Source organism: Caenorhabditis elegans, chromosome V, assembly GCF_000002985.6.
Source record: "Caenorhabditis elegans chromosome V".
NCBI classification, from domain to species: domain Eukaryota; kingdom Metazoa; phylum Nematoda; class Chromadorea; order Rhabditida; family Rhabditidae; genus Caenorhabditis; species Caenorhabditis elegans.
The window spans coordinates 17,479,574-17,506,363 of NC_003283.11; the positions used below are offsets into that span (position 1 = coordinate 17,479,574).

Here is a 26,790-nt window from a genome sequence, read left to right on the forward strand (position 1 = left end):
AAATGACGTCATAAATTGTATTGAAATTTTTTCACCGTTACAAGGATTTTCTAAATATGGTAAAAATGGTATTGCAGATATAGTACATTTTTAATAAAATAAGCGAGTGTATTGGGTTGAATTGAATTGAATGTATTGAACTTGTTAATGCAATTTTACACAATTGAATTTTGAAGCGTCTCGAGTTTCGGGTGGGAAGATAGAAATAGAGAGGGAGAAAGAGTAATGTAATTGATGAGATTAAAAGTTTGAAAAAAAACCAGTGGATGAGAACTAAAACCGGGAAATATTGAGATCGAGAAAGTTGGCAAGTTGATAAGGGGAGAAAAGTACCGGTATATTTTTAACAAGATTATTCCAAATCGGAATGAATGTTTTCCTATTCACAATCATGGGTATTGAAAATGAGGGATATCACTGAAACCCGGATTTGACAGGTGCTTTAAATGAGCAGCGGAAAAGTAGGAAGAAGGGGGTAAAGTGACATAATGTGTCTAATACTTCCGGGCATTATAACTTGTTGATTTCGGCGGCAGACATCTGACGGGACAATTTTTAACATAGAATCAGAAATCGGCCGAAGCTCATGAATATGTTTTTTTTCACAGAAAAAGTGTTAGCAACAGAATGATCTATATTTTATTTTCCATGGTTTGCAAATAAAACTATAATTTCATACCGTCAGGAAAGTAGTTATGAAAGTTCAAACTTGTGCCTCATGAGACATGGTTTAGCCCAAATTCCCAAAAATGTAATTTAAATAATTCTGTTGTGAACACATTTTCTGTGAAAAAAAAACATATTCATGAGTTTTAGCGGATTTCTGACTCGATTTTTAAAACTAACTCGTCAGATATCCGCCGCTAAAATTAAAAAGGCAATATGCCCGGAAATTGAGATTTGTTGAAGACATTTAAATTGCTGATCAATTTGACTGAATATGTGTTTAAGCGGTCAAATACATATTTCCTGCAGTTGTTTTTGTTTAATGGAAAATGAAGGATATCACTGCTTAGACAGGTGTTTTAATTTTGCAGCGGAAGAGTAGGAGGAAACGGGTAAAATGACATCAAAAATTATTTTTCTTGGGAACCTGTGCCAATATATATATACTATCGGAAACGGCGAATCCCTTTCCTTAAAGTCTACAAATAGACATCTTTTTACCACGATTTTGCTAAGTTGTCGCTATTTTAACTGGGAAAAATTGCAGAGATGATCGTAATATTTTGAGTTTTAACAAAAATTCGAAAATTAAATATCAATGCTTCATTCACTCAAATAATGGTCTGAGCAACTATTGCCTCTCTCCGGCTCACTTTTTTCTTGTTGCAACCTGAAAACGTAAACCGCCTGTACGGTTTGTAAACTAGAATCATCACTACTGTGGATCCAGTTCCGAATGATGAAAACATGATTGTGATAAAGTTGTTAAGAACTTGATCATGATACCAGAATATGACGGAGCCGTGCAAAAGAAGCACAGGAATAAAAATGATAACGAAAAAAGAGCCGAATTGTACTGACATGGACAATAAGAAAGTCTTCTGAAGTTGAATTGTTTGGTAGGAGTATTTGTGTGTTTTTTGGTTTTCGAGAAGTTGTAAGAACGTTATGATAGGTGTAACGATGAGTATACAATTAGTCACACCCCAAGTGACTGAAATTATTGGATCGACGGATATAATGAATATTTTCTTCGATTCCATGTGAATATTTTCTAGTTGTAAAGCTTCATCGCATGGGCGAGCGTTTTCCTGTATTGGCATAACTGCCCAGATTGGCAGTGTGAAGGTGAGCGGGAATATGTACATCAGTGGTAAATAGATTTTTCTCATGTAATGCCAGAGAGAGTCTGGGCCGATGATAGTGTAGAAACGGTTTTCGTAAATTATGATAATCGAAACTCCAAGGGCTGGAAATTGTATTATCAAACACCTTTATAGTTTGAAATTGAATTTTTTATATGAAACCTACTTACCTCCTAAAAATGTCACCAGGACATATAGCAATTCACCAGGAGCATCGAAAAACCCGAGCACATGCACAGCAATACATGGCAAGTGTAGATATGGCACACCTATTAAGCAAATTGTGAGATCAGATACGGTGCTCCAAAAGTGAATGTTTCACATGAGCCATTTCACTGATTTCATCTTTTCCGGTGTCTTGAACTGAATACAATAGGCTCCATAGATGAATGTTGGGATTTCGAAGCAAGTGACAAGATGGGTTGCCAGGGCCAAAAATTCTGGTGAAGCAAAATATGAGGAAGTGGACATAATCTGGAAAATTGCACCTTAAAAATTTTGGCATTTAAAAATGGGCCGAAATGTCTTAAATGAAGTTTGAGAAAGAAAAATCGGAAAGGCGTTCTCCGAGTTGTAGAACAACGAAATATATCGTGAAAACAGCGAAAAAAAATTAAAATTTGTTCTGGGAAACACAAGAGAAAATTTTTCTTTCCTCTGTCTCGTTCATTTCTGGCTTTTGTTTGTTACTCCCATGGAGAAAAAGAGAAAAAAAAACCACATAACATACTATTATACAGGGTGGTCCATAATTATGGTGACCAGTGTCGCGCTCAGTCGCGGCTTGTTTTTACGCAACTTAAACGTTAAAATTCAACATTCTTGTATTGAAGCAATAGAAAAAATATTTTCCTCCTATTTAACATAAAAAACTTTTTCATTTGTCAAACAACGGAGTTGTAGTAGCGCCGTCAAAGTAACGCATCTTTTCATGCAGACGACCTTTTGGCACGCAGCAAATTTTTGATCGTGGGAGTTTTGAAACGGGTTCATTTCACAGTTAGTCTACTATTTTAGAAGAAAAAATATATTTCTTTAAGATTCAACAGCTGCGGTGTGTGTTACATTCATTTCCAGCTTCTGCCAAATGAATGTTTGGAATTATCCACAGCCCTTTTTTCACTATATTTTTAAAAAATCTGAAAAATGAACACAGATTTGGCCATATCTCTGTTACCTGGTACGATAATGTCACAATTTTTTACAGTAATTGAGAAAAATATTAGTAGAATAGGGTCAAATTATATTCAAAACAAATGTTTTTCTCATGAGTGCCATGACGAGTCGAACGTCTGACATTTCAACGTTCATACTTTAACTTACTTTAACCGTCCACTACAGAGGCGTGAGATTTGCAACTATATAAAATGTACTATAAAACGAATTCTCCGATTTAAAACATCTTGAAATGTGTCATAAAACATCTCTTATCTGCAGGAGAAGCTAGAAAGGACCTGAGAAAGCAAAATATAGGCAAGTAGCGTGCCAACGACAAATTTTTTTCTTTGTTTCAGGGGTTCTGCTCAGTCGCACAAGCAGATATTTTCAAAGTTTAATATCATTTTTTGTTTGCTAGAAAATTGTGAATAAAACCTGTGTGGTTTAACTATGTTTAGAAAGTTCTATCAAATTTTATAGGCGCAAGAAGTGGTCACCATAATTATGGACCACCCTGTATTATGAACAGCCAATTACATTACTCCTTCAAGCGAATGGAAGGAAGTTTTCCGAGAACATTGTTCTCACATTCGAGTGAATGAAAGCATGTTCTCAAATATTAATAACAAATGTGTCAGATTCTTATTTTTCTCCTTCACTGCAAGATGACTTTCAGTAATATCAATTCACCGAAACGTCTGAGTTCTTGATGACCAGTTCATGAGGTGCCTGGCTTCTTTGGAAAACTGTTTTTACAATGAACATATCGATAGCTAAAACAACTATGTCACATCGATTAATAATTACTGCGTTTGTGTGAATTTGTTTTCAGAATGAGTCTTCAAAGTTAACAACCGTCGCAGTTTTCTTTCGGAAAAAGTTATTCTAATTCCGAACAACCATCACGAGTGATTATTCACAGAAAGAGTAAAGAGAATAGAGAGCTTACTGAAAAGTGTAGGCAATGCTCAAGGTTTATAATATCATTTTTGCAAGCGTTTTTGCAAGCGGAAATTTGATTTTTTTTAATTGTTTAGTTTTTCATTTAACCAACTGTTTGATTAACTGTTTAAGCCTAAGCCTGAAATTAACTGCCTAAGCCTATGCCTAAGCGAAATTCAAAGCCTAAGCCTGAGCCAAGGCCTAAGTATAAACATAATAAAAATCTTAATAATAATAAAATAAAAATCTTAAGCCTAAAAAATTATTTATTTGGACAATACGTTAAAATAAACCTGTCTCTCCTCGTGAAATCAGTCGAAATCCAAATTCATTCGCTTCCCGCCACTTTTTTTTTCCATTTTTCGTTGCAAAATTCTCAAAACTATCAACCAATTTTTCTGGTTTTTGAAAGTTATATTTGTAAGTCTTAGCACCTGGTCTTTTTAGTCTTTAATTGATAAAACATCATTTTTAATAAATCGTTAAACTTTAAGATATTAAATTTTATTTAGGAAAATACTATTATAATAGAGCTTGATCTACAAATTATTATTTCAACATTATAATTCTACACTTCTGTGCATAACGATTGTATTTTCTTTTCGGAGCATTTTCCTAATCGCTGCTCGATAGGGTTTGTGCACCATCATGATCGCAATGCTCTCGGCGAGCCCGTGAGTTGCAACACAAATTGCAGCCAAACTCATCCATTCTTGACGATAATATCCAGCCCACGATGCTAACAAAACGATCATGGCCGGAGCGATTATAACCAAAAGTGGTACCGAAGTCTGTGCCGTCACGCAGACTAAGAATATTTTCTGATCTCTTCGAGTATTTTGAGATAGTGTGCGTGGTGGCGCAATATAAAGGTAGTATACGAGACATGCGACATGAAATATAATGTTTCCAGATGTATGTGACATAACCAAGGCATAAACGAGAAAAATGTGGCTCGTCGTGCCCTCGAATACACAAACAGGGAATATGAAAAACTCTCGTGTAGGGCAAGGGTAAATAGCTAGAGCCCGTAATTTTCCAGCATCTGATTCCTCGGCAATCATTAGCATGCCTACGTAAGCCGCTATGAACGGAATGAGAAAATATGTGAAATAGGCGAAACGAGATGTTTTGCGATAAATTCGGAATCGATTTTCGGGTAAAGAACTGCTACGGCTTTCGAATAGGAAGACGTATGAACCGGCAACACCTGCAATGACGAAATTTTACTAGAAAAGGCTAAGCTCTTCAGTAACTTTCAGTAACTACCGTAAGAAGATGCGCCAAATATGGTGGTAAATGCGCACTCGGGAATTGTTAGGAAAACACTTACCAGCAAGCATTGATCCTCCTAGCACTGCCTGATAAACGAATGGTACGCCCAACCAGTTGAGCACACCAACACTCGCAAACGCCATTATCGGCTGGAAAAAGTATAAAGTAGAAAGTGAGCACATACAAATATCGAACAAAGCACAAAATAAGTGGTTTAGAAATAGTGGTAATTGCATTGGTTTCATTCTTGGCGGGGTCTTCGTGACAATAATGTAGAACGCTAGGATTTGAAAAGGCAATGAGATAAATTGAATAATGTGTATTGGATAGGCAACTGCTTGCCACGTAGCAAGAATGTTATAGGATATATTACATTTTGTGTAATTTGTCGCATAATACTGCTCCAATGCCGTCGACATAGTTTAGACGTTAATGGAAAATTAATAAATTTTTGCGAACAAACTACTGCAGGTGATTTTATTAGGGGCTGAAAAAAAGCAAAAAAATTCAAGAAGGTCTACTTTAGTACACTGATCTTTTTGATCATTCAAAAATTCTCTTTCCTGACAAGTTTTTTTATAGGCTCTGTTATCTTTTGTAAAGAGTCGTTCAGAAATATATACATAAAACAACGTTATTAATTGCATCGAAATATTTTAATCCAAAAAAAAAACTAATTTAATAAATTTTTTGCAAAAAACTTAGTACACATTTAAATATGAGCAAATTTTGCACGTGTATTGAAAAAAATCATCCACTTTTTGAGCTACAAAAATGATACAACGTATTTTTTGTCAATTTGACTAAATACGTGTTTGGGCAATTGCCGTTTGGCAAATTTTTTTGTCGAAAAATCGGCACAAAAGGCCGGTTTGCCGATAAGCAGGAAATTTTCATTTCCGGCAATTTTCCGATTTGCCGATTTGCCGGAAATGTTGATTTTCAGCACGTTGTCGATTTGCAGTTTGCCAAACATCTGCATCTCTAAAGTTTTTAGAGGGATTTTTTATAAGACGGATACACTTAAAACTGTGCCTTTTTGGAATTTTTTCCTGTTATTCTGAAATATCCAAAAAAAGTGCAAAACCACAGTTTGCCAAAAAATTTTCGGTGATTGCCGTTCTTCCGGCAAATCGGCAATTTGCCGGTTGCCAACTTGCCAGAAGTTTTCAGTTCCGACAATTCGCCGATTTGCCGGAAAAAGTCGTTTGCCATTTTTTTCAAACGGTGTTGGCTTCTTCTAAATGACGTGGTTTTATGGAATTTTCGTTTTAAAGTCATTACTCTGAGTTGGATAATTTTTTTTAAATACCTTGAAGCCGCAATTGTCTCACTTTTGGAAAAAAAATCGATTTTTCTTATTCGATTTTGTTAGTTTTTCCTAGATATTTCCAAATCTGACCAGACAGTTTTTGATTTTTTGATTTCAGGGCACATAAAAGGTCTCATCAAAAAAACAGATTTGAGTGTGTGGGAGCAGCTATGTAAACATCATTGAAACAAGAATGTAGGAACTATGCATGGAAACTTGGAAATTATCTCCATAAGAATCAAAACACACGGTTTGCAGACTATAATATTTGAGGTTTCCTTTTGTTGGTTTGCACTTCGCTGTCTATAGCAAAAGTATAAAAGAGATCTGATTTGTTTTGAAAAGTATCACTGCTTACGATGAAGCTTATCATTCTCCTCCTGGCTCTTACTGCAGCTGCCCATGCTGAACGTCACTTCAATCCACAACATCAATGGAACGCAGAAGCAATCGATAATATTGTTTTCATTCATAACAAGCTAAGAAACGCTGCTTCGCATGGACTTTGGGAACGCTACAGCATCTCCAAATCGTCAAACATGCAACTTCTGGTAAGTTTTTTTCAATTTTAAATTAATTTCATTATATATTTTTAGTCCTGGAATGAGTCATTGGTTGCTGAAGTCGAGAATGAAAAATACTACTGTGAACCTGCTGATAACAAAAACCTACCTATCAAACTTGGAGATAACATCTACCAATACGATGTCAATACTTATGACGATATTGATGTGAGTTTCCATAACAAAAAAAAACGTTTAAATTGTCGGGATTCAGGGCGTTGGAGCAATGGGAAGTATTAATAAGGATACACACAATGCGCTGAAATCCGAAGAGAAAGCTACAAAGAATCGTCTTAGACAAATGCTTTACTCTAAATCTAAGTCAATTGGATGTATCTACGAAAGTTGTGACAAGATTGATTCAAAGGGGATCAACTATAACACTCGTCTTGTTATCTGCAAGTATAGTCCTCCGTGAGTTTTCAACCTGAAATTGCGTTTGTAAAGTTTTAATTTCAGTTTGGAGAATATTGATGAGCAACTGTTCGACAAAGGAGAGCCATGCTCTAACTGCCCAAGTGGGACATCGTGTGGAACTGATCCAAATGAAATGATGAAACTTTGTAAATGAGTTCTAAAAATGTTAAATAAATTGGTCGAGCATTAACCTGATTTCTATACAAATGCATCAAGTAACCAAAAATCAAGGGAATTTCGCGATAAATAAAGAGTCGCTGATTTGATTTTAAAAAATTTACAAATTTTACAGCATCACACTGAAGACTCTTTGAAAATTGGATAAACTATTGAAATAGCCACTGATCGTATTGGCTGCATGGACGCTGTGTAGGATAATGAAATGATAATTGGGGTGAAATGAGGTAGAAACATTGAAACTGCAGAGAGAACATTTTTGATCTCCTTATATTCATAGTAGCCAAGTATACATTGCATTAGAGCTATCAAAGTGAAGACCTGAAAGTTAAAAAAAAACAAATTGTAGTTATAACTTTGACTCTACCACTTGTAGACTATAAATAGGAACAACGCGGTATAATATTTGAGTTTCTGGAATCACATCTGAATGTAGCTTTTTCAAAAGTTGGTAAAGATGGTAATAAAATAATCCAGAAGTTAGGGTCATTATAAAAAATATGAAATTGTACACTACGAAAGCGATATCTTCCCATGTCGGAGAAGAATTCGCTCCAAGCAAAGAACCTGAATACAAAGTTTAATTGCTTTTATTTGGAAAAAAGTAAGTAAACGTACCATAAACCCAGCAATAGAAAATACTGAGTACATAGGCAAAGGTTATGAGCTTTGACAGGTTGGACCTACAGTATTCAGACTTTATTAGGGGTTCATTTTAAATCTGTCACGTGTAAACCAGGGGTGTGCGGCAAATTTTCCGAATTTGCCGAATTTGCCGTTTGCCGAACTCGGAAAATTTGCCGAATTTACCGAGCACGGCAAATTTTGAAATTTTCCGCACACGTCAAAAATTTGACAGTGCAATTTTGACCAAAGCTATTGATTTTTTCGCCAAAAATTTAGTAAAGTGACACAAAATTGAGTTATTTTGATGTTTCAGTAGACACACTACACGGAGCTTATTTAGAAACCAGATATTTGTTAAGAATTCAGTAGTTTTGGTGCTCCAAAAAACATCAAATTTTTCCGAGTTTGTTAAGCACGGCAAATTTGCCGAATTTGCCGTGCTCGGCAAATATTGGAAAAATAGATTTGCCGAATTTGCCGAGCTCGGCAAATTTTGAGATTTGCCGCACACCCTTGGTGTAAACGTGTGGAACGAACAAGTATCGATGAACATGTGTTATAAAACATCAAACTTTGAAAAACAAAATTTCAAAGTTTTACAGAGGAATTTTACAGTAGCACAAACATCAAGTGTGAATGCGTAAATGCAGCTGTTTAATGAAATGTTAATGTATTAAATGCCATTGAAAACTTAGTGAACTTTCTGACATCGCCTGCTGTAGCGACGTTATCAACAAACTAACCCCGTCACTAGCCATTTGTACTTTGAAATGTACAGAATCACGAATCGTTGTACCGCAGCTAAAAACGAAAATATTATAATGCATCCATACACAAAATTGCACACACTCAGTGATTTGGAACCACACCAGTACCCGACAAAAACCACACCAGCCCTGGTGAAAAACCACTCGAGATCGGGCAGTAGAACATAGTGGTTTTCTCGAGTGATGATGTGGTTTTCGTCATTACTGGCATGGTTTACGTCAGCGCTGGCGTGGTTTTGGGTTTTCGAAGAAAAATGGAAAAGGGTATTCCCCCATGTTCACCTTTTCCCTAGAACCCTTCCTTACCCTACCGAATACCTGGACAGTCTCACCATCATGATCCACGGGGTACCCCATTGCTCCGCCCATTTTCACTAGTTGCCGAACTCGAACCGTCGTCGTTCTCGCAGTGTTGGAGGCCTCTATCCACTACACCATCCTTCGCGCACGATATATAAACATACACGCGAGTTTATATATGCAAAAACACGTGGTTCTGGTGTGGTTTTTAGCAGCGCTTGCATGGTTTCTTCATTTCAAATAATTTTTACACAACTAGAAATCACTTATGCAGATGTATTGAGCCCCCCCCCCCCCCCCCTCTCGTTCCCTTCCTACTATCAAGATGGCTCACTTGAGCACTCTTCTTAATTCCCTAGAACGTATCACCGTATCATAATGCGATAATGACGAGAGAATTTATTGAAATACACTTATTAATATAATGAAGTTAAAAAATATAGAATGTCAAGTTGGAAAGCAAAACTCATTAAAACACTAGAATTAAGTAACATTTAGCTTAACATAACACGACAAGCGGTACCAAGAGAGAAAAACCATTCCTTTCAATGATTGCAGCGTGTTCATGAACAGTTGAAGCTACTCCTCGCTACCTTCCTTCGACCAACATCCTGTTGATAATCCTTTGAGAATTTCTTGGAGAACGCTATCCTTGCGAGTCTCCTCCTGAATATCCGTCACACGAATTGGAAGTTTCCTAATTGCTGAATGCAGCGTCTCCTCAACGTCCAATTCCACCTGAGCGATGACAATATCCTCCTCCTCAGTCGGCGACTTCTGGATCATCCTTGACTTCGCGTCTGCTTGTCCAAAGTCATCAGTCCTGACGTATTCGATCTTGAAATTGTACGCCAGTAGGATTGTGGACCATCTCACCAAGCGGACATGAAACGTTGCTGAACATTGTTACAATTCCGGCTTTCACATTCTTATATATTTGATAGCGGTTGTCGACAGTCAGGCTTTTTATGTCCTGACTTTCCACAGCCTAAGAATGTCTTTCGGGGCCAGTACCAAACTTAATATAATGTTAAGCTTACTTTTTTAACTCAAATGTTAACCGTAAATTGAATGAGCGCTCTCAGAGATCTTGGTTTCGGCTTCAAACTCTGGATCGAATTTCTGGATCGAGCGTTAGAGCCAAAAAATCGCAGATTTTGCGTTGAAAATCGTGTTGCACGTAAAAAATGTACGAGAAAAACGAAAAATAAATCAGTTAGAATTGTAAACAGTTAAAATTAATCACATTTATACGCGGATAATGGAATGCTGCAAAATATGAATTACTCTTGGTCCGTTTTCGTTCTCTGGATGTTTTCTGAAACGATTTTCTATAGAATATAAACAACTTGTATTAAATACTCTTCTAAAAACTGTTAAATCAAGAAAAAAAAATCAATTTCAAAACCACGTCTGCACTGCTTAAAACCACATCAGCACTTTTCAAAACCACACCGGTACTGATCACTCCAGTGCTGGCGTGGTTTCTTTGTGGTTCTGGTGTGGTAGTCTGCGCTAGGGCTGTGCAACCGGACGTCCGGTTTTTTCGGACGCGGGTGCGTCCGGTTTTTTTGTTTTTTGTATACATCTCAGTGAGATTGAGTGAGATTGTAAACAAAAAACAAAAAAAAACAAATTTTCGGACGTCCGAAAAACCGGACGCCGGACGCACACTCGTCCGGTTTTTTCGGACGCCGGACGCACACGCGTCCGGAAAAACTGAACGCCGGACGCACACGCATCCGGACACCGGACGTCCGAATTCGTCCGAATTCGTCCGATTGTACAGCCCTAGTCTGCGCTGATGTGGTTTGTACATGTTACTGGTGTGGTCGCCCAATTTTGTAAAATGGAACCTTTTTACACATGTGATCAAGATAATACGTGCCCACTGATAAATAATGAGATCCCGACTATACTGTAAGAAAAAACTGTAAACCAGTGGTTTTGAGAAGCTTTCGTGCATCATAGTTGACATGCTCTCCCAGGTCACCCACAGTACCCTTTTCGTACCCTTAAATAATTATATATAAATCTTTATAAAATCCCTGACTCGTATAGGTACTTAGTTTTAAACTGTACTTTGCATGACAGTAAACTTCTGAAATTGTCTATATTCAGTCCTGGCGTGGTTTTCTTCAGCGCTCGAGTGGTTTTTAATACTCCATTTTTTTTTCCTAGTGAAGCCAGTGCTGACGTGGTTTTTACTAGCACTGACATGGTTTTGGTACGGTACTGACGTGGTCGCCAGAGCCGGCGTGGTTTTGACATGGTGCTGGCGTGGTTTGCATCAGCGCCGGCATGGTTCCTAATCACTGAGCAAATACAGCAAATACGCCCATGTAAACCAGCAAGCTCTCCGATAGTGTGTCTTCCTTGTGTTCTCCAACTAGTCGCAAAGCGAAACTAATATCGTAGAACACCAAGGAGCAACCGGAAACATAATACATTTGATTGAATATTAAGGTATCAAACTCGGATCTATATGAGCTTGGTTGAGATTTCCGCCGACGGTTATAAATAAAAAGGGAAATAAATGTAATGTTGTTCAACACGTTCAGTACAAGAAGTGCCATTTCCTTGATGTAAAGCAACGAAATCTCATAGACTTCAAGTTTTCCTTGAACAAGTTCAACATTTTCGCGATGAAGGTAATAATCCATTATACTAATGTTTGTGGATAACATAATATTTGACTGAAAATATTTACACCTGTCAAAAAATATCAATAATCAGGAAAGCTTAAAAACTTGGGTGCGCCATCTGAAAACAAAAAATTTAGAGAACAATAATGTGTTTTTTTTTCAGAAGTATTCTCCAGTCGTACAGAAATGTTACTCTCTGAAATGAGATAAAATCTCCGCGGAACTGTCTGCACCTCTAACTGGTATATAGTCTCTAACGAGAGTTCACTGAAACGAAAATGTTTTTTTTTCAAATTTTACTAACACAATTTGAGGTAATTATTTGAAGTTATCCCGTTGCTTTCGAACCAGTTAACAATTTTTTCCGGCATATCGGCAAATCGGCAAAATGCCGGAATTGAAAATTTCCGGCAAATCTTCAAATCGGAAATCTGCCGAATTCGTCGACAAATCAATTTGCCGAACGGCAACTGCCGCCCACCCCTGATCTACATATTCCTCTTGTTAACTTACCCATTTTCCTTTTTCAACTTCAGTGCCCGAAATCTCAAATTGGAAATTTCCACATTAGGAATATGATGAATGAATGGAAGGAGCCTCGTTGGCTGCGTCTCTCGACAAAATTGAATTGAGAGTTTTTTGAGTTTCTCCCACTGTTCTAAATGGACCATATCTCCAAATTGAAAATCCTTACAATATATGTCAGGTAAGTCTAAACTCATGCTCTCAAGAAAACCAGCTTTAAAGTGTTGCAAAAAAGAAGAGACATTTTCGATGTTGACGAATTCAAAGTATACACTTTTACTGCGCAGAAGTTTTCTCGATTTCAAAATGTTCTGAATTGAGGTGATATCTGGCACCTTGCCAGATCCCCAATTTCCCATAGTCAAGCTGAATCTATCCAGCTGAACGTTAGAGCTTTGTAACAGAACGGCTACGTCGTTGAGCATCATACTCTCTGGATTCTCCTCTACTATAGCTTTTGCCTGATTCTGGTATGACACTAGGCAATGTTCCTCGAGTTCACGATACTCTATACGTTTCTTAACAATTTTCAAAGAAACGGAATTATGTCCGTAGCAGATTTCAAGACTATTTATGCCAGATCCTTGATAGTCAACAAAATCTTGAAGGCTTCGAGATACTTTACGAAGATTCATTCTGCAAAAACGTTCAATTATACGGGAATAAAGAAATCTAGAAGATACCGGTCTTTAGTCTCGAGATAGTCTGAAATTGTTGCAAGTATTTTGATAGGCATATCTGACAACGAAGGTTTTGATCTGAAAAAAAAACTTTTATTAATATTGGAAGACACAAACACAATACATACAGGACATTTAAATGCTGAAAAGTTTCGTCAATTTCGGCTTTAAATTGCTTTATTTAAAACGTTTTCTGTACAATTTTTGTATGGAATTTTCGTAATTTTTCTTGATAAAATAAGTAATTTTCCGAAAAAAAAACGGGTTTAGAAGTTGAGTAACGCCAGTGGGAAAGTTTTGACAAATTGGCAAAATTTTCAAAAAATATGAGCTTTTGAGGAAATCCAAAACAATGTCACATAACTAAAATTTAAAAAAATGTAGAAAAACTTCGACTTCCAAAAATATGAGTGGCAAAAACTGAGTAATTGCCACTTTTTAACAGTAAATAGAAACATTTCAAAAGATTTTTGAAAAGTTTTATTATGATATTCGGTCATTTTGACACCATATGAGTAGTTTTCAGCACTTTTCCCACTGACTCTCTACACTGTTTTTAAGCAAAAACATACAGAGTTTTGAGTCCAAAAAACCTTCGAATCCAATTTTCTAGTCGCTTGCCATAAGATATATCACTTTGCGTTGACTCCATTCCTAAAGTGTTATGACAAATTTTTAAAGTACCTACATATGACTTTTTAACTTACGTTTCTTTGTTATTTTCATCATCGCGTTGAACGTTTTCATCATAGAATTGGTGTTTTTCAAAGAAGGTGTGACGAATTTGACCTTTAGCTGTCTAAAAAGGAATTTATTAAAAGTTTATGCAACAAAAACCTTACATATCGTCGTTCTCACTTTCTGATACAAGTGAGAATTTGAGCACATTCCAGCCACGTGTCAATGTTTTTATTTTTTGATATGGAATAATGTTGAAAACATCTACGTCTATGATTTGCAAAGAAGATGGTTGAAAATGGATATGCACATTTTTGAATTCCCTGCACGTGTTGTCTTGTCCAACAAGAGTAACATGAACCCAAGGAAAAAAGTGTTCCATCTAAAAAAAATATGGATTTTTTGGAAAAAAAACTGTCACTGTTTGAAATAAAAACATGCAAATGAAAAAGTATAATGGGAAGGTAATTGTCGAAGAATCAAAAAGAAAAAAAAAGAAGAGGATGGCCGTCGTGCGCGGGAATTGAATGGGGTGCAAAAAATTGATAAGTCGAATGAGCCAACGCACAAAAAACCACAATCGACAGCACTTTCTAATACACAGGGCCTTCTTTGTGGACAAACGAGGCTTGTAAAAACGATCAATAGTGCAGAAATGAAGTGAGAGGCCGGCGTGAGGCGAGCAGGTTAGTGGGCCCTAAACCGCGCCTGTCTCTCATGAAAACTCTACTACTTTATATGTTGCATAGTTGAAAAAATCATAAAAAATGTTTGGATAATTTATATAATTTCTTTTACATGTATGTATATTCAGTCATTACGACACATACTTAACAATTTAAAACAACACAAAAATTATCCTCTGGTGACACTGTTGCTTGTTCCATGCACACTAATTGGTGACACTCTAATCGAACTTTTCCTTTCTGAAACGTAATTATTTTAATTAAGAAACCAAAGTGAGAGCTCACTTTTTAAATCTGTAATCATCTGATTAATGGCTTTCCGGTAAGGTCGATGCACAGTGACAATAGCAATGCTCTCTGCCATACCGTGAAGTCCAAGACTACAAAAAGTAAGATTCGCCATTTCCTGATAATAGTGACCGGTTAAGAAGGCCATGAAAGTCAACATGATTGGACACATCCCAAGAAACAGAGGAATAGAAGTTTGAAGTAAAATGCAAATGAGAAACACTTTCTGTTTTTGCTGGGTATCTCTTGAAGTCGTGTTTGAAGGTGCAATACAAATGTAGTAGATCAGAGTTGCAACTTGAAAAAGGAAGAAGCTTGAGATGTAGGCACAACCAAATGGGAAAAATCGAACAACGCCTTCTATTATAGTCTTGTCAGCAAAGAGAATCAATACTTCAGATGTGAAAAACTCTCTTGTTGGACATGGATATTCTATTAATGCAAATAACTTTGCAGCATCCTGATCTTCTGGTATAACCTTTCCCACAAAAACTGCCAATAAGCATGGTATTAAAAATAGAGAGTAGAATATTACTCTTGTTCTTCGTTGGGTCATTCGAAATTTATTCTGAACCAGTGTACTGTTGCGACTTTCGAAAACATATACATACGAAGCTGCTGCAACTGAAACATAAGTAATTTTGTTAGAATTTTTATTTATTACCAGCCGATGACCGCGCCTCCGGCGCGGCCAACAACTGGTGAAATGAAAAATGTATAGCACAATGATGTCCTTTTAATCATTCAAAAATGTCTCATCAAATACGGTTGTAGGAGGTTGTAGAACATTCCAGATTTTTCTTGAACTTTCCTGAAGGTTCTAGAACATTCCAGAGTTTTCTTGAATTTTCCAAAAGGTTCTAGAACATTCCAGATTTTTCTCGACTCTTCCAGAAGGTTCTAGAACATTTTAGAAATTTTCCGAAGTTTCCAATATCCATTCGAAAGACGAAAAGTCATTTTTTCCCAAACTACAGTAATCCTACAGTACTCCTACAGTACCCCTACAGTACTACTACAGTACCCCGGCCATATCCCGCCACTATCCCCAAAGCAATACCATTTCAAAAGACGGAAAGTCAATTTTTCCGAAACTACAGTAATCCTACAGTACTCCTACAGTACCCCTACAGTAATACTACAGTACCCCGCCCATATCCCGCCACTATCCCCAAAGCAATATCCCTTCAACAGCCCGAAACACCTTGCAAGTGTGACGCCAAAGACTACAAACTACAAAGGAGACAGACGTACACTATTTTTTTATATATAAGTTTTAAATTAAAGGATTAAAGGACGATCCGTTCTTCAAGTGCTATGCACTGCGGATCTGGGATTCAGGTACACTGCCTGGTGGTGATATGATATAAAAACTCAAAAACTCACATGTCATTGATAACCAAACAATCAGTAACTGAACACCATTTGGAACCTCAAACCAACTGAGTACTCCAACAAAAAACATTCCGTACATTGGCAAAAAAAAGTAAACTGTGCAAACTGTGCAAAGAAATAAGTCAAGAAGTGCGCAAAATAAGTGATTAATCAATAATGAGGTTTTGACATTTTTCATGGAAATTGGAGTTTTAAATATAATAACGTAAAAGGCTAGAATTTGAAATGGAAGTGATATTAATTGAATAATGTGTGAAGGATAAGCAACTCCTTTCCATGACGCTAGAAAATTGTACTCGAGATTGCACTGGGAATAGTTCGTAGCGTAGTATTTCTCTAGAGCGGACGTCATTTGCGAATAACGCAACACGAATATGATATGCGCTGCCTTTGCTAGTTGCCTGAAATGTCAGGCCACAGAAATTTTTGAGAAGCAGGTGATTTATATGAATATGAAGTTCTGAATCCGTCTGCCTCGTACTTTTTTATTATTAGTTCACTGATACCTCTGACGACTCAGGAATAGTTTGTAGCATAGTATTTTTCAAATGCGGACACTATCTGAAAAGAATCTAACTGAAATATCGAGTTCTTTGCTGGTTGTCCAAAACTTTAAGACGAAGGATATGCAGGTGATATTTTGAGTGTGAAGATATGACCAGCACAAACCCTTTTTGGTTTTTAATCTCAGTTTCATAATTGGAAAAAGTAGAACTAATATAAAACTTTGATTTTTTCCAGTTTTATAGAGAGCGGCAGGGCGAGCGGTGTAGCACACTTTTTAATCACTAGATAGTTGGCAGCATGGGGGGAGAAACCACACTTGGGAGGAAGTTTGCTGAGAACACTTTCAATTATATACGGTAGGAAGGAATCTTCTTGTATACTGTTATTGGGCGATTTGTTGGGCGCGGGGGGCGAATTGGGTTGATGTGGGGGGGGAGTTGGGTGACAGGTTGCCCTCAGGCGAGAATTGAGAGGAAAAGATTTTAGCAAATACTTCGCTTATATCGGAATCATTGACAATCGGTTTATTGTCAACGAGAATAGCAGGGACTTTATCTTGAACTTTAAGGCGGCTATTGATGAGACGCCTTACTTTAGAAAAGTTTGAGTTGGTTAATTATATCATTTTCAAAACACCTTACTGATTTTCTGTATTGGCGGTAGAGTTTTCGGTATTTGACTTGGGCATTTTTGATAGTTTCAAAAGAGCAATTTCTAGTGAGAAGGAGCTTGTTGGTCTTTTTTCTCAGTCGTTTTAATTTGCGCAGTATAAAAGATGCTGGTGGTGAGGAAGGGCATGAATTGGGAGATTTGGTGGGACAGTGTAAGGTCAAGAGATTATCTAGGATAGTAAGAAGATGCTCATATTTTGCGGATACCGTTTTGAAGGTGCTGAATTCCCAGTCCCAATTAACGCGAGAAAGGTCTGTTGAGTAGAGGAAAATTGCATTTTTTTTCTTGCTTCAAACGTTATTTTTTCTCTGATACTAATGATTTTAAACATTTGCCGCAATGCATATCAAACTCGAGACACGCCTTCCGAAACTCAGGTGAAGCTTGAGCATTTTCATTGCCAGAGACCTGAAAAATTGTATGGAGAGCCCGGATTTTCTGTTTTATACTCTTCACGCAATGGGCGCTGTCACGTGTCCACTCCAAATTCTCGGTATCTATTGCATTTTGTATAAAACTCCACACGCAATGAGTTCAGCCAAATGGGTGCTTTTTAACGCCCATATTTGGTCTCTTATATTTGATATAACAATCACTGAACTAATCATCACATTTCTAGTTTTTCCCGTTATTGGAGCAGTTCCATTAGGAATTTTAACAAAGTGGCTCGATGTTCCCATTGGTTTCCAAGCTTATTCGATATGGACAATTTTATTCAGTAACTGATCGGAAATGTGCGCTTCAAATAAATTTTCTCAATTTTCAGCTGTCTTGGTCTCCGACATGTTGATCTTCGAAAACAGGTACTATCAATTATTTGGGAAACATAAAGCTTGGCGTCACTTTCAAATACCAATGATTGTTATAAATTACGGAGTTGTTGCAACTTTTATGTTACCTACATACTTGAGTATTCCTGATGATCAGTTAACGGCTATTGATATAGCATTTAAGGTTTGGCTTCGAATATGTAGAAATGTGCAAAAGTGCATTAGTTGTATAGGTGGAGTACGAAAAATAAGATAAGAATTTCGCTTGAAATTACTCGGAGTAGTCCAATCAGATGAAATACCACAAAAGAAAAATAAAAAATACGCTATTTTCTAACCAATCAGCGATTTGCCCCGCCCACTTTAAAACCAACCAGATAGAGTGTGAGAAGTTCGACGCCGCTGATTGGTTTCAAAGTGGGCGGAGCAAATCGCTGATAGGTCGCAGGTTTTTATTATGGAAAAAAACAATTAAAACAGGGTGATTAGCCAGAACGGAAAAATTGAATTTAATTTATTCTCCGGCGGTAAGGGTAACGCAGGAACTCGTGAGCTCCAAAACCCACTGAGCTGTCCCAACTTTGTCCTATATTGAGCATAGTTGAACAAATCCTCTAAAACTGTTATAAAGCTAAGAAAAAGAGATTTTAGCAAGTTCCAAGCCTCCCTGCCGAGCTTAAATCCATGAACTTCTTCATTTGGGCAAAAGATTATCAAGTTTTTTTGAAATCTTTACTGTTCATCACTATCTTTGAGCTTATTCAATTCGTTCCCCTAATTATGTTAACCGATTGGAATGTGAGGACATCTATCAAAAAATCAACGCAATCCCGACAGACCATGCAACTTCAACTAAAATTTCTAATGACTCTTTATGCGCAGGTAACCTATTGGAAAATAACTTAATCAAAATTGGAATTATTTTAGAGCGGTGCGTTCTTCCTGGCTTGTTTCACTCCTTATGTTTATATATTGTACTCTTGTTTTACTAATTATTATAATCCAATTGCAAACAACTTCATATTCATTTTCGTGGCGTCTCGCGAGTCCATGTGCACTTTAATCCTGCTCTTCGCATACAAACCGTATAAAAAAGCAGTGATCAGTATCTTCCGAGAACTATTACCCTCTTGGTGTTTGACGCAACCAGTTGCAAATCGGATTGGAACAATTATTATATCAAATCAGAACACTTCACTTTATTGATATTTTGTTAGAAAGTCTTATACTTAAGTTTTTCGTTTTCACAAAAAAAATTATTTCAAGAAGAACAAATTAATTTTCTCGAACCGTTGCATCTTGGGGAACATCTGATGTGGGAATTCTAGTCATTTGAATATGGATTTTGCCATTTTCAGTGTGAATTATCAATATCAGTGTGTTTTCTACAGAGTCAATTAACTTGAAGAACCACTTTCGATATTTGACTGCATTCTCAGTTTCAAGTAAAGGACGTCCAATGACGTTCCAATCGTACAAGTTCTCCAGTTCAAAGTTTTCGCAAATGAAATGTAAATTCAATGAGAATGCTAGGGATTTCTGAAATTCAATTTTCGTTTTAAATAACTTTGAAAACTTTTTGGTAGTCGACACTCAATTTCAGAAAATTTTGACTTTTTTTAAAAATTCCCTTCCAAAAAACCTGCCTGTTTCATGAAAAGCAAGTTGTCAACGGTGAAGTTTTGCAGGCAAACTTTGAGTGTTTTGAAATGCCCGAATAATTGGTTAAAGTTCAACGGATCCGCATTGATCACACAGTCAACCACTTCGAACTCCTCCAGATTCCTCCAGTAGTCCATCTCCGCTATACGATTTATTTCTATTGTCCCTCCCGTCTCTTCTTCCTTTTTTCTAGCGAATACCAAAATCAGAAATTTCAATTTTCCAGCGTCAAAGCATTCGAGAAGCTCCAAAATTTCCGATTCGTTCCTAACGGCTAAACCTAAATTTACTAACTGGAACTTGAAGTTTCGAAGTGCATTTGGCATGAGAACTTGCTTCACTTGTTTTCTTGCCTCGGCTGCCTCATTGTCGCTTTTAAAATTGGGACTGTACGTGAAAAAGTTGAGACAGTCTTCTTGATATCTTAAAATGTACTGAAGATTACGCATCAGATAGTTCATATAGGTATCGTCTGTCATATTCAGCTCTCGAATGCTCCGATAGTGTCCGAATTGAGTCAACTCAATGATTTTGAGCTTGCAGCCTATTGGTTGCGGGAAGTAGTGGAAAACGGTGTGCGAGTTGAACTGTCGTATACGGAGTTTGGAATCATCACTGGACAAATTTAGTGAAATATCATATGTTTGGAATTTTGAATTTTTCCGGTTCAGATCTACGAACTGGTGAAGGTCTTTGGAGACGTTGCGGAGTGCTTCCCTGGAAAAATGAAATTTTGGGATTGAAACTAGGACTCCCAGCTCAGTGAGGCGCGAAATGCGGGCCTCGCGCCGGCCTCGCGCAGGTCTCACGCCCACGCCGCTGTGGGTGCGCAATGTAGTGCAAAAAGGTAGTTATTTGGAAGCGGTCGCCACGTTCGGGGTTCCGCGCCTAACTATACATTCCTAACTTGAACATTTACTGGGCCAACTTACACTGATGCAAATGCACAATCATTCACAATGTTCTTCATAATCATCGGAAACCAGGTGACCAGCCGCAGAATATCAAACGGTGGTGCTTTTTCTGCTTTTCTTTGTAGGTGCAGTTTTATGAGAGGTTCCTACAAAAACGACAGATGTTTCATATTAATATTTGACCTGGAGATGTAGACTACTAACCCGCTTGAAAATATAAACTGGAACCCCTCGCCTTCCACAACATAGATAAGTTATTTCGAGTTGATAATCCGTATTTTCCATTGGCAAACACCACTGCTTATTTCCCAATTCTTCATTTCCGTATTCAGCCTGAGCAGGTTTACCGAAAACGTCTTGTGGTCTCGGTCCTCGTTCTCCCATATTATTGACGTCTTGACCTTCGTAAGCAAGGAAGTGAATAGCAAAGACGAATTCAGTGGTGAAATTCATAAAGTGCTAGAATTTAACTTCAGTTAGAAGCAAGATGCTCAAACAAAATTGGAAACCTACCTTTTTCAATGAATTCAACTGCTCCAAATTGATTGTTGGAACAGTGATGTTGGCGACAGAAAAATGAGAAAAATGCTCAAAATCTGACAGTGCAGTTGGAAAAACGAGCGACGGACAGCTCATCTGTTTCACATTTTTCCACTGTTCTAGGTTGACAAGGATATCACAAGCTTCCGGTTCGATGACTGTGCCTTTGAAACATGGTGCTTCCAAAACTATTCCCTTTAGATCTATAGGGTTGCACAACAATGGTTTGAAGAACCTTTTTATCAACGTCGTCCTCTTCAGAATCCTCGCGTAGGTAAATTTTGAATCGAGCCGTGTTATCGTGACTCTTCAGAATCACTTTCAAATGGGAAATCGCCAACGAGACAAAGTCTTGGTGTCGAGCTACCTCTTCTTGAAAATCATATTGAACCCGGCACCCGTTCAGATAACGTTCATACTCGTGGGTTCCGCCATTTTGTTGATTTTCGAGAAAATAACCGAATCTCATGGTAATTCGGGTATGTTCAACTGACATGTAAATCTCAGTGAGTTGTGCGCCTTTCATGGAATTCAATGTGGAGGGGAGAATTACGGATCGAGTAGTGAAGGAGCTGAAAGAAAGACAAAAGTTGGCGGGGGTTTACAACGAATTGGGACTTACAGTGGCAACATGACTAGGTTGTTGATTGGGTCAAGTGTTTGATGTTCCTGAAAATGAAGAATTTTCTATTTACATTTTTACAGTCTGGTGGTGTTTTCTCTACTCTTGAAATCATACATTCTTAAAAATGAACCAGTTTCACAAAATCCAACTTGGAGAAGTTTCAACGGTCGACACCGCGCGCACGTGGTGTCAGAAAGTCTCATCGCGGTTTGATCTACAAAAAATGCGGGAATTTTTTCCCAGAAAAATTGTGACGTCCGCACACTCTTAACCATGCGAATTCAGATGAGATGCCTGCGTCTCATCTCCCGCATATTTCGTTGATCAAAGCGAAATGGGACTTTCTGACTTCACGTGCGCGCGGGAATTTTGAAACAAGGTCTCCTTGTTTATAATTATTGGAGCGCGCTTGCTGACACCTAGCTAACTTACGAGTTCGCGGAAATGACAGTTTTTGCTAATTTTTGGCTTCTATAAAATTAAATTTTTTTTTAAATTTATAATGTTGTTGAGAAGTACACTCAAAATAAAAAAAAACTGCGTGGCGTGGACTGCAGAAAACCTAATAATTAGGCCCCGCCTTTTTCTCGTCAAAAAGGCAAAAATTTTGACCCCAACCAATATCAGGCCGCCGACATCTCACGGGTTCCGCGTGCCGCTGCGTTTAACTCGCTGTGGGCGTGGCGAGCTGTCTCCGTCTGATGCGAGTTAAACACAGCGGCGCGCGGAACCCGTGAGATGGCGGCCTGATATTGGTTGGGGTAAAAATTTTTGCCTTTTCTCCGTGAGTGGACGAGAAAAGGCGGGGCCTAAATATTAGGTTTTTTGCAGTACACGCCACGCAGTTTTTATTTATTTTGAGTGTATCATACAAATCGAAAATGTGTAAAATTTTGAATTTTGGCCAAAAACTGAAGAATTTACTGAAGAAAGGAAAAGCCAAAAAAGTGCTTCACCAGCAAAACGAATTTAGCGAATTTAAAAGTTTGTGAGGTGTCAGCAATCGCGCTCTAATAATTACTAGAGGAGACCGTGAAATGGTCCAAATTTTCACTAGCTAAAGATCAGACGGTTACCTTTCTAAATACCGTTTCCACCATCGCAGCACATTCAAAAGTGAATGATTGACCCATGGGAACACACGGGCGGTATTCTATGAGAAGCTCAAATTTCGTGCCAGGAGTCCGAATACACCATGCCATGAGGGCATCTTCAATACGGTCGGGTGCTCCAAACATTTCCAGTAGGCTTGCAACATTCACATTTTCATTTTTTGAAAGAGTGTCGTTAATGATAAACTTGAGCGGGATTGGAGAATTCAGGAAATGCTGAAATTTGAAATATTCTTGTTATCGAATGAACATTGGACGTGTCTATGAATTCTTGAGAATCCTTACACGAGCACAGCGGACCGGGATTGCTCAAAAGCGGCCCGAAGGTAGCCTAAATGAGCCGGCCGTTGGGCCGCTTTTGTGTAATCCCGTTTTGCATGTGATAGAAAGAAGTTGCCCTCGCCTCTTTCAATATATTAAGATCTTGAATTGAAACTTGCTGTAACGTCACAGACACATTTGAAAAATGAAGTAACAACTCCATTGGGACGGATAATTGAAATGATTCTCCTTTAAACTCTTTGGCGTTTGTTAAATTTATTTCTTTTAACTCTAATTTTGCTTCCTGAACAGTAGTCTTCAACTCGATAGTTTCCGAGACAATCAGTGACAGGATTGAAAAGAACCGATTGTTTGGAGCGTGATTTTTCAGGTTCAGCACAAATGTTTTGACAATAAGCATCTGTGATCTTTGCTTTAAATGTGTCTCGAGATTATTCAACCAATATGGTAGAATTGTTTCATTTGAGTTATTTGGATCATCTTCTCGATTTGGCGCTGAGATCTCACCAGATTCAATTACAAACTTGTCAAACTCTTGCACACTATTCATTACAAAGTTCAGATCATCACAGGATGCAGTGACAAAGTCCTCGTCAAACACTACTTTGTGAAATTCATACTCCAACAGACATCCTTCTCTGTGATTTTTATAGCAGATGGTTTTGGTCGGCACGGATGAGTGAGTGAAGTTGATCTGAACCTGACCCTCGTCTATTTTAACTTTGAGAGACCAGTTTTTCGACGCTTCTATTTTCTTGACGAGTGCTGAGAGTATTTGAGATCGGTTGGGAGATGGGATGCTGAAAAAAGTGCTGCAATTCTGTTGAAAGTGCCAGAACTAGGGCTTCCATTCCGGCGCCGGCAAGACAGTCTGACGCCACCATTAACGTCGCAATGTATCTACATGTACTGTGCGGCGCGGAACCCCGAACATGTCAGCCGCTTCCAAGTAATTACCTTTCACTCTACGTTGCGAACAACTACGGTGTGCAGTCGTAAACCAGCACTACGCAAACACCGGAGTTCACGCCTAACAGAGACTGCGAAAGCCGGCGTGAGGCGCCGACGCGGCTCTGACATGGAAGCCCTAGCAAATACTCACCTCATCAAATCCAACTCAGAAGCCAAGCGTCGACTGAAGTTGAATGAGCCGTACTTTCGACAGAATATGTGTTTGACGAGAACACAATTTTCGGAATTTGAAATCGGAAGGCACCAAATTCGATCACATTGCTCTGCACTTGCATATTCTTCGTGAGCTGGTGGTCCAAAAATCTCTAGAAGTTTCTGAGAAACATTGACATTGACCTCGGAGGAACGGAGATATTGAATCACAAACATCTGAGGGATGTCAGAAGTGAGAAAGTGCTGAAAGTTTTTTTTTAACAAAAAAAATTTCCCCTTGACTAACATCTTTTAGAAACGTTAGATCTTCGAAAAAAATCGGGTGGGCTATGATTGTTGCACGTGACAAATGCCCAAAATCCCTCCTCGCGAATTTCACAGTAATATCCGACATAAAAATCATATCTGCTTGTTTCCATTGTTCCAGGCTCACAATACTTTCCAAGTTCATAGCGGCTGTCCTTTTATCCATGTCTAGCATGATAGCTTGAAGCGGTCCGGGTTGGAAGAATGTGAGTACGGAGGTGATGTGATTAACAGCGAGAGGATGCGATTTGAAATTGACACCACATACCAGTGCTTTTATGGAATTTGGTTCAACAATTGCATTGATAACATTCAAAAACTCCATATGTAGCATATCACTTTCATCTCCTACAACTCCGTCACAAAATAATTTCCCGTAAAATACAAATGAAAATGATGCAAATGTGCAAGAGCCTATTCTGTCCAATAAGTACTTTAAGTGGGTGCAGAGAAGAGTGCGGTAGTCAAGATTTACACCCATTGCATTTCCTTTTTCAGAATCCACAGAGCATCCAGACATCTGCTTTTTATAATTGAAGATCACATTTTGTTTTTCCAAGCTGTTTTTCAGTTGATAAGTGAGATGAAATGTAATTGATTCTTCCAGAATGGCTAGAATGACTTTAATGTCTTTGCTGTCTTCGAGTAACTCGACAGTCGACGAATGGTAGTTTGTCACGATTGGGCTGAAATTATAATGATTAACCGCAAAGAAACCGGGATGGAACAGGTTTTTTCCAAAAATAGCACAGGTTACTGTACTAACCAACTATTCAAAACTACACTTAATCAAGCTGAATGTTTCCAGAAACAACACATATTCTTTCTAAAACTCCTGCTGACGTCTCTATAAGAATTGAGGCCGTTTGTCGCTTTTGCGCAGTGAGGCGTTAGACCAGAAACTTGGTATTTGCACCGCATAGGAATTTTTTTAATTGCCCGATTTTTTCTGGGTTCCGTGCAGCACTATAGAAACGGCGCGGGCCGTGTCGTCTGGCCGGTGCGGTGCTATGAAATTTCAGGGCCTGGCAACTGCCTCCAACATCGACTTCTAGCCTCATTATGGCGAGAAGTAAAAGGCTTGGTGTTCACATCACATAGTTTGGTACAGTGAAACTAGTTCAGTTTCACTGTACCAAACTGTGAAGAATTTTTGATTTCTTTGAAGATAACTGAAAAATTGAGCCGTTGTTTACGAGATCAAATATGTCCAAAAAGTAACATCTGGTACCGGTCCTAAGTTGTTTCATCGTCAATATTTTTAATTTAATTTCAAAAAAATATATTATTCAATTTTTTAATCTCACGTGAAAGAGTGCGAGAGAAAAAGAGGAATTTTAAAATAAATGAAATTGAGAGAAGCAGTGAATCAGATGCAAGAAACGTCATGGCAAAACATTTTTTGAAAAAAAAATCTTGTTAAAGGAGGACTGAACATATATACCCAAAATGGGCTCAAATGAACGAATTTCGTGATGAAAATTTTCAAAAAAGTTTTATGGCATTTCAAAATTTCAAAAAAAATTACCCTCATTTTAGCTAAAATCTCAAATTATGGCCACTTTTCCGTGTCACGTTAGTCCAAAGTTAACTTTTTTGAATTATCACCCTTTATTGCATATTGTTGTAGTTTATCTTATTTAATTTGGTCAAGGCTAAAATCAGGGTAATTTTTTCGAAATTTTGAACTGTCATAAAAAATTGGAAGCAGAAAAACACAACTTTGTAAGTCAGTCAACACATCAGTCAGAATGATAGTGAACTATGTGAACGTTCAAACGGCTTAACCCTAAATTACATTTCAGGTCTGTCCAGTGCGCAGTATTTTCGATAATAAGTGTAATTCAATGAATATTTTGTCTGGTTTTCTAGAAAAGACAATGTTGATTTATCAAGTTTAGAGCTCAGGAACCAAAAAAGTATTTAGTCTGATTTTAAGTTGTTTCTACTTGCTAATTTCAGTTAAAATCATCTTATCAATACATAGGTAAGTTCTATTATACATGTGTTGTACTCATTTTTAGTACTA

At 37.7% G+C, this 26,790-nt stretch overlaps 4 protein-coding genes, 1 non-coding gene and 5 pseudogenes across 10 annotated transcripts; 2 read left to right on the forward strand and 8 right to left on the reverse strand.

The window, feature by feature from the left end:
• Nucleotides 1-1,277: 1,277 nt before the first annotated feature.
• srh-253 lies at nt 1,278-2,282 on the reverse strand (annotated as a pseudogene). The gene is made up of 2 exons: nt 1,982-2,282; nt 1,278-1,915 (listed from the first exon to the last, which is right to left on the reverse strand). Coding segments are annotated over exons 1-2 (939 nt in total).
• Nucleotides 2,283-4,471: 2,189 nt separating this feature from the next.
• srh-111 (Serpentine Receptor, class T) lies at nt 4,472-5,605 on the reverse strand (the record flags this gene model as incomplete). Its single annotated transcript, NM_075027.1, has 2 exons — nt 4,472-5,121; nt 5,245-5,605. The coding sequence occupies 2 exons, from the start codon at nt 5,603-5,605 to the stop codon at nt 4,472-4,474; spliced, it is 1,011 nt and encodes a 336-aa protein (NP_507428.1).
• A 1,155-nt stretch (nt 5,606-6,760) lies between these two features.
• Nucleotides 6,761-7,668, forward strand: scl-24 (SCP domain-containing protein). Its single transcript, NM_075028.3, has 4 exons — nt 6,761-7,049; nt 7,095-7,229; nt 7,276-7,475; nt 7,521-7,668. Exons 1-4 carry the CDS (start codon nt 6,858-6,860, stop codon nt 7,630-7,632), a joined length of 639 nt encoding a protein of 212 aa, NP_507429.1. The 5' UTR covers nt 6,761-6,857; the 3' UTR covers nt 7,633-7,668.
• A 104-nt stretch (nt 7,669-7,772) lies between these two features.
• K03D7.9 lies at nt 7,773-8,232 on the reverse strand (annotated as a pseudogene). Its single transcript has 2 exons — nt 8,023-8,232; nt 7,773-7,897 (listed from the first exon to the last, which is right to left on the reverse strand). Coding segments are annotated over exons 1-2 (335 nt in total).
• Nucleotides 8,233-9,336: 1,104 nt separating this feature from the next.
• K03D7.12 lies at nt 9,337-9,496 on the reverse strand. The gene has a single exon (NR_151565.1). It is a non-coding gene; the product is annotated as an Unclassified non-coding RNA K03D7.12 (non-coding RNA).
• Nucleotides 9,497-9,928: 432 nt separating this feature from the next.
• Nucleotides 9,929-11,327, reverse strand: K03D7.8 (annotated as a pseudogene). Its single transcript has 3 exons — nt 11,206-11,327; nt 10,390-10,667; nt 9,929-10,245 (listed from the first exon to the last, which is right to left on the reverse strand). Coding segments are annotated over exons 1-3 (717 nt in total).
• Nucleotides 11,328-12,503: 1,176 nt separating this feature from the next.
• Nucleotides 12,504-14,259, reverse strand: fbxa-102 (F-box domain-containing protein; the record flags this gene model as incomplete). The annotated part of the gene is made up of 5 exons (NM_001322604.1): nt 12,504-13,155; nt 13,203-13,277; nt 13,772-13,853; nt 13,907-13,998; nt 14,042-14,259. 5 exons carry the CDS (start codon nt 14,257-14,259, stop codon nt 12,504-12,506), a joined length of 1,119 nt encoding a protein of 372 aa, NP_001309458.1.
• A 473-nt stretch (nt 14,260-14,732) lies between these two features.
• On the reverse strand, nt 14,733-16,598 carry srh-118 (Serpentine Receptor, class H; the record flags this gene model as incomplete). The annotated part of the gene is made up of 3 exons (NM_075032.1): nt 14,733-14,803; nt 14,849-15,475; nt 16,238-16,598. 3 exons carry the CDS (start codon nt 16,596-16,598, stop codon nt 14,733-14,735), a joined length of 1,059 nt encoding a protein of 352 aa, NP_507433.1.
• Nucleotides 16,599-17,845: 1,247 nt separating this feature from the next.
• Nucleotides 17,846-19,424, forward strand: srh-261 (annotated as a pseudogene). Its single transcript has 3 exons — nt 17,846-18,228; nt 18,847-19,077; nt 19,123-19,424. Coding segments are annotated over exons 1-3 (916 nt in total).
• A 46-nt stretch (nt 19,425-19,470) lies between these two features.
• Nucleotides 19,471-25,448, reverse strand: K03D7.3 (annotated as a pseudogene). Its single transcript has 10 exons — nt 24,742-25,448; nt 24,433-24,698; nt 23,452-24,130; nt 23,025-23,264; nt 21,934-21,980; nt 21,285-21,883; nt 20,976-21,230; nt 20,790-20,917; nt 19,842-20,574; nt 19,471-19,734 (listed from the first exon to the last, which is right to left on the reverse strand). Coding segments are annotated over exons 1-10 (3,918 nt in total).
• Between the last annotated feature and the right edge of the window lie 1,342 nt (nt 25,449-26,790).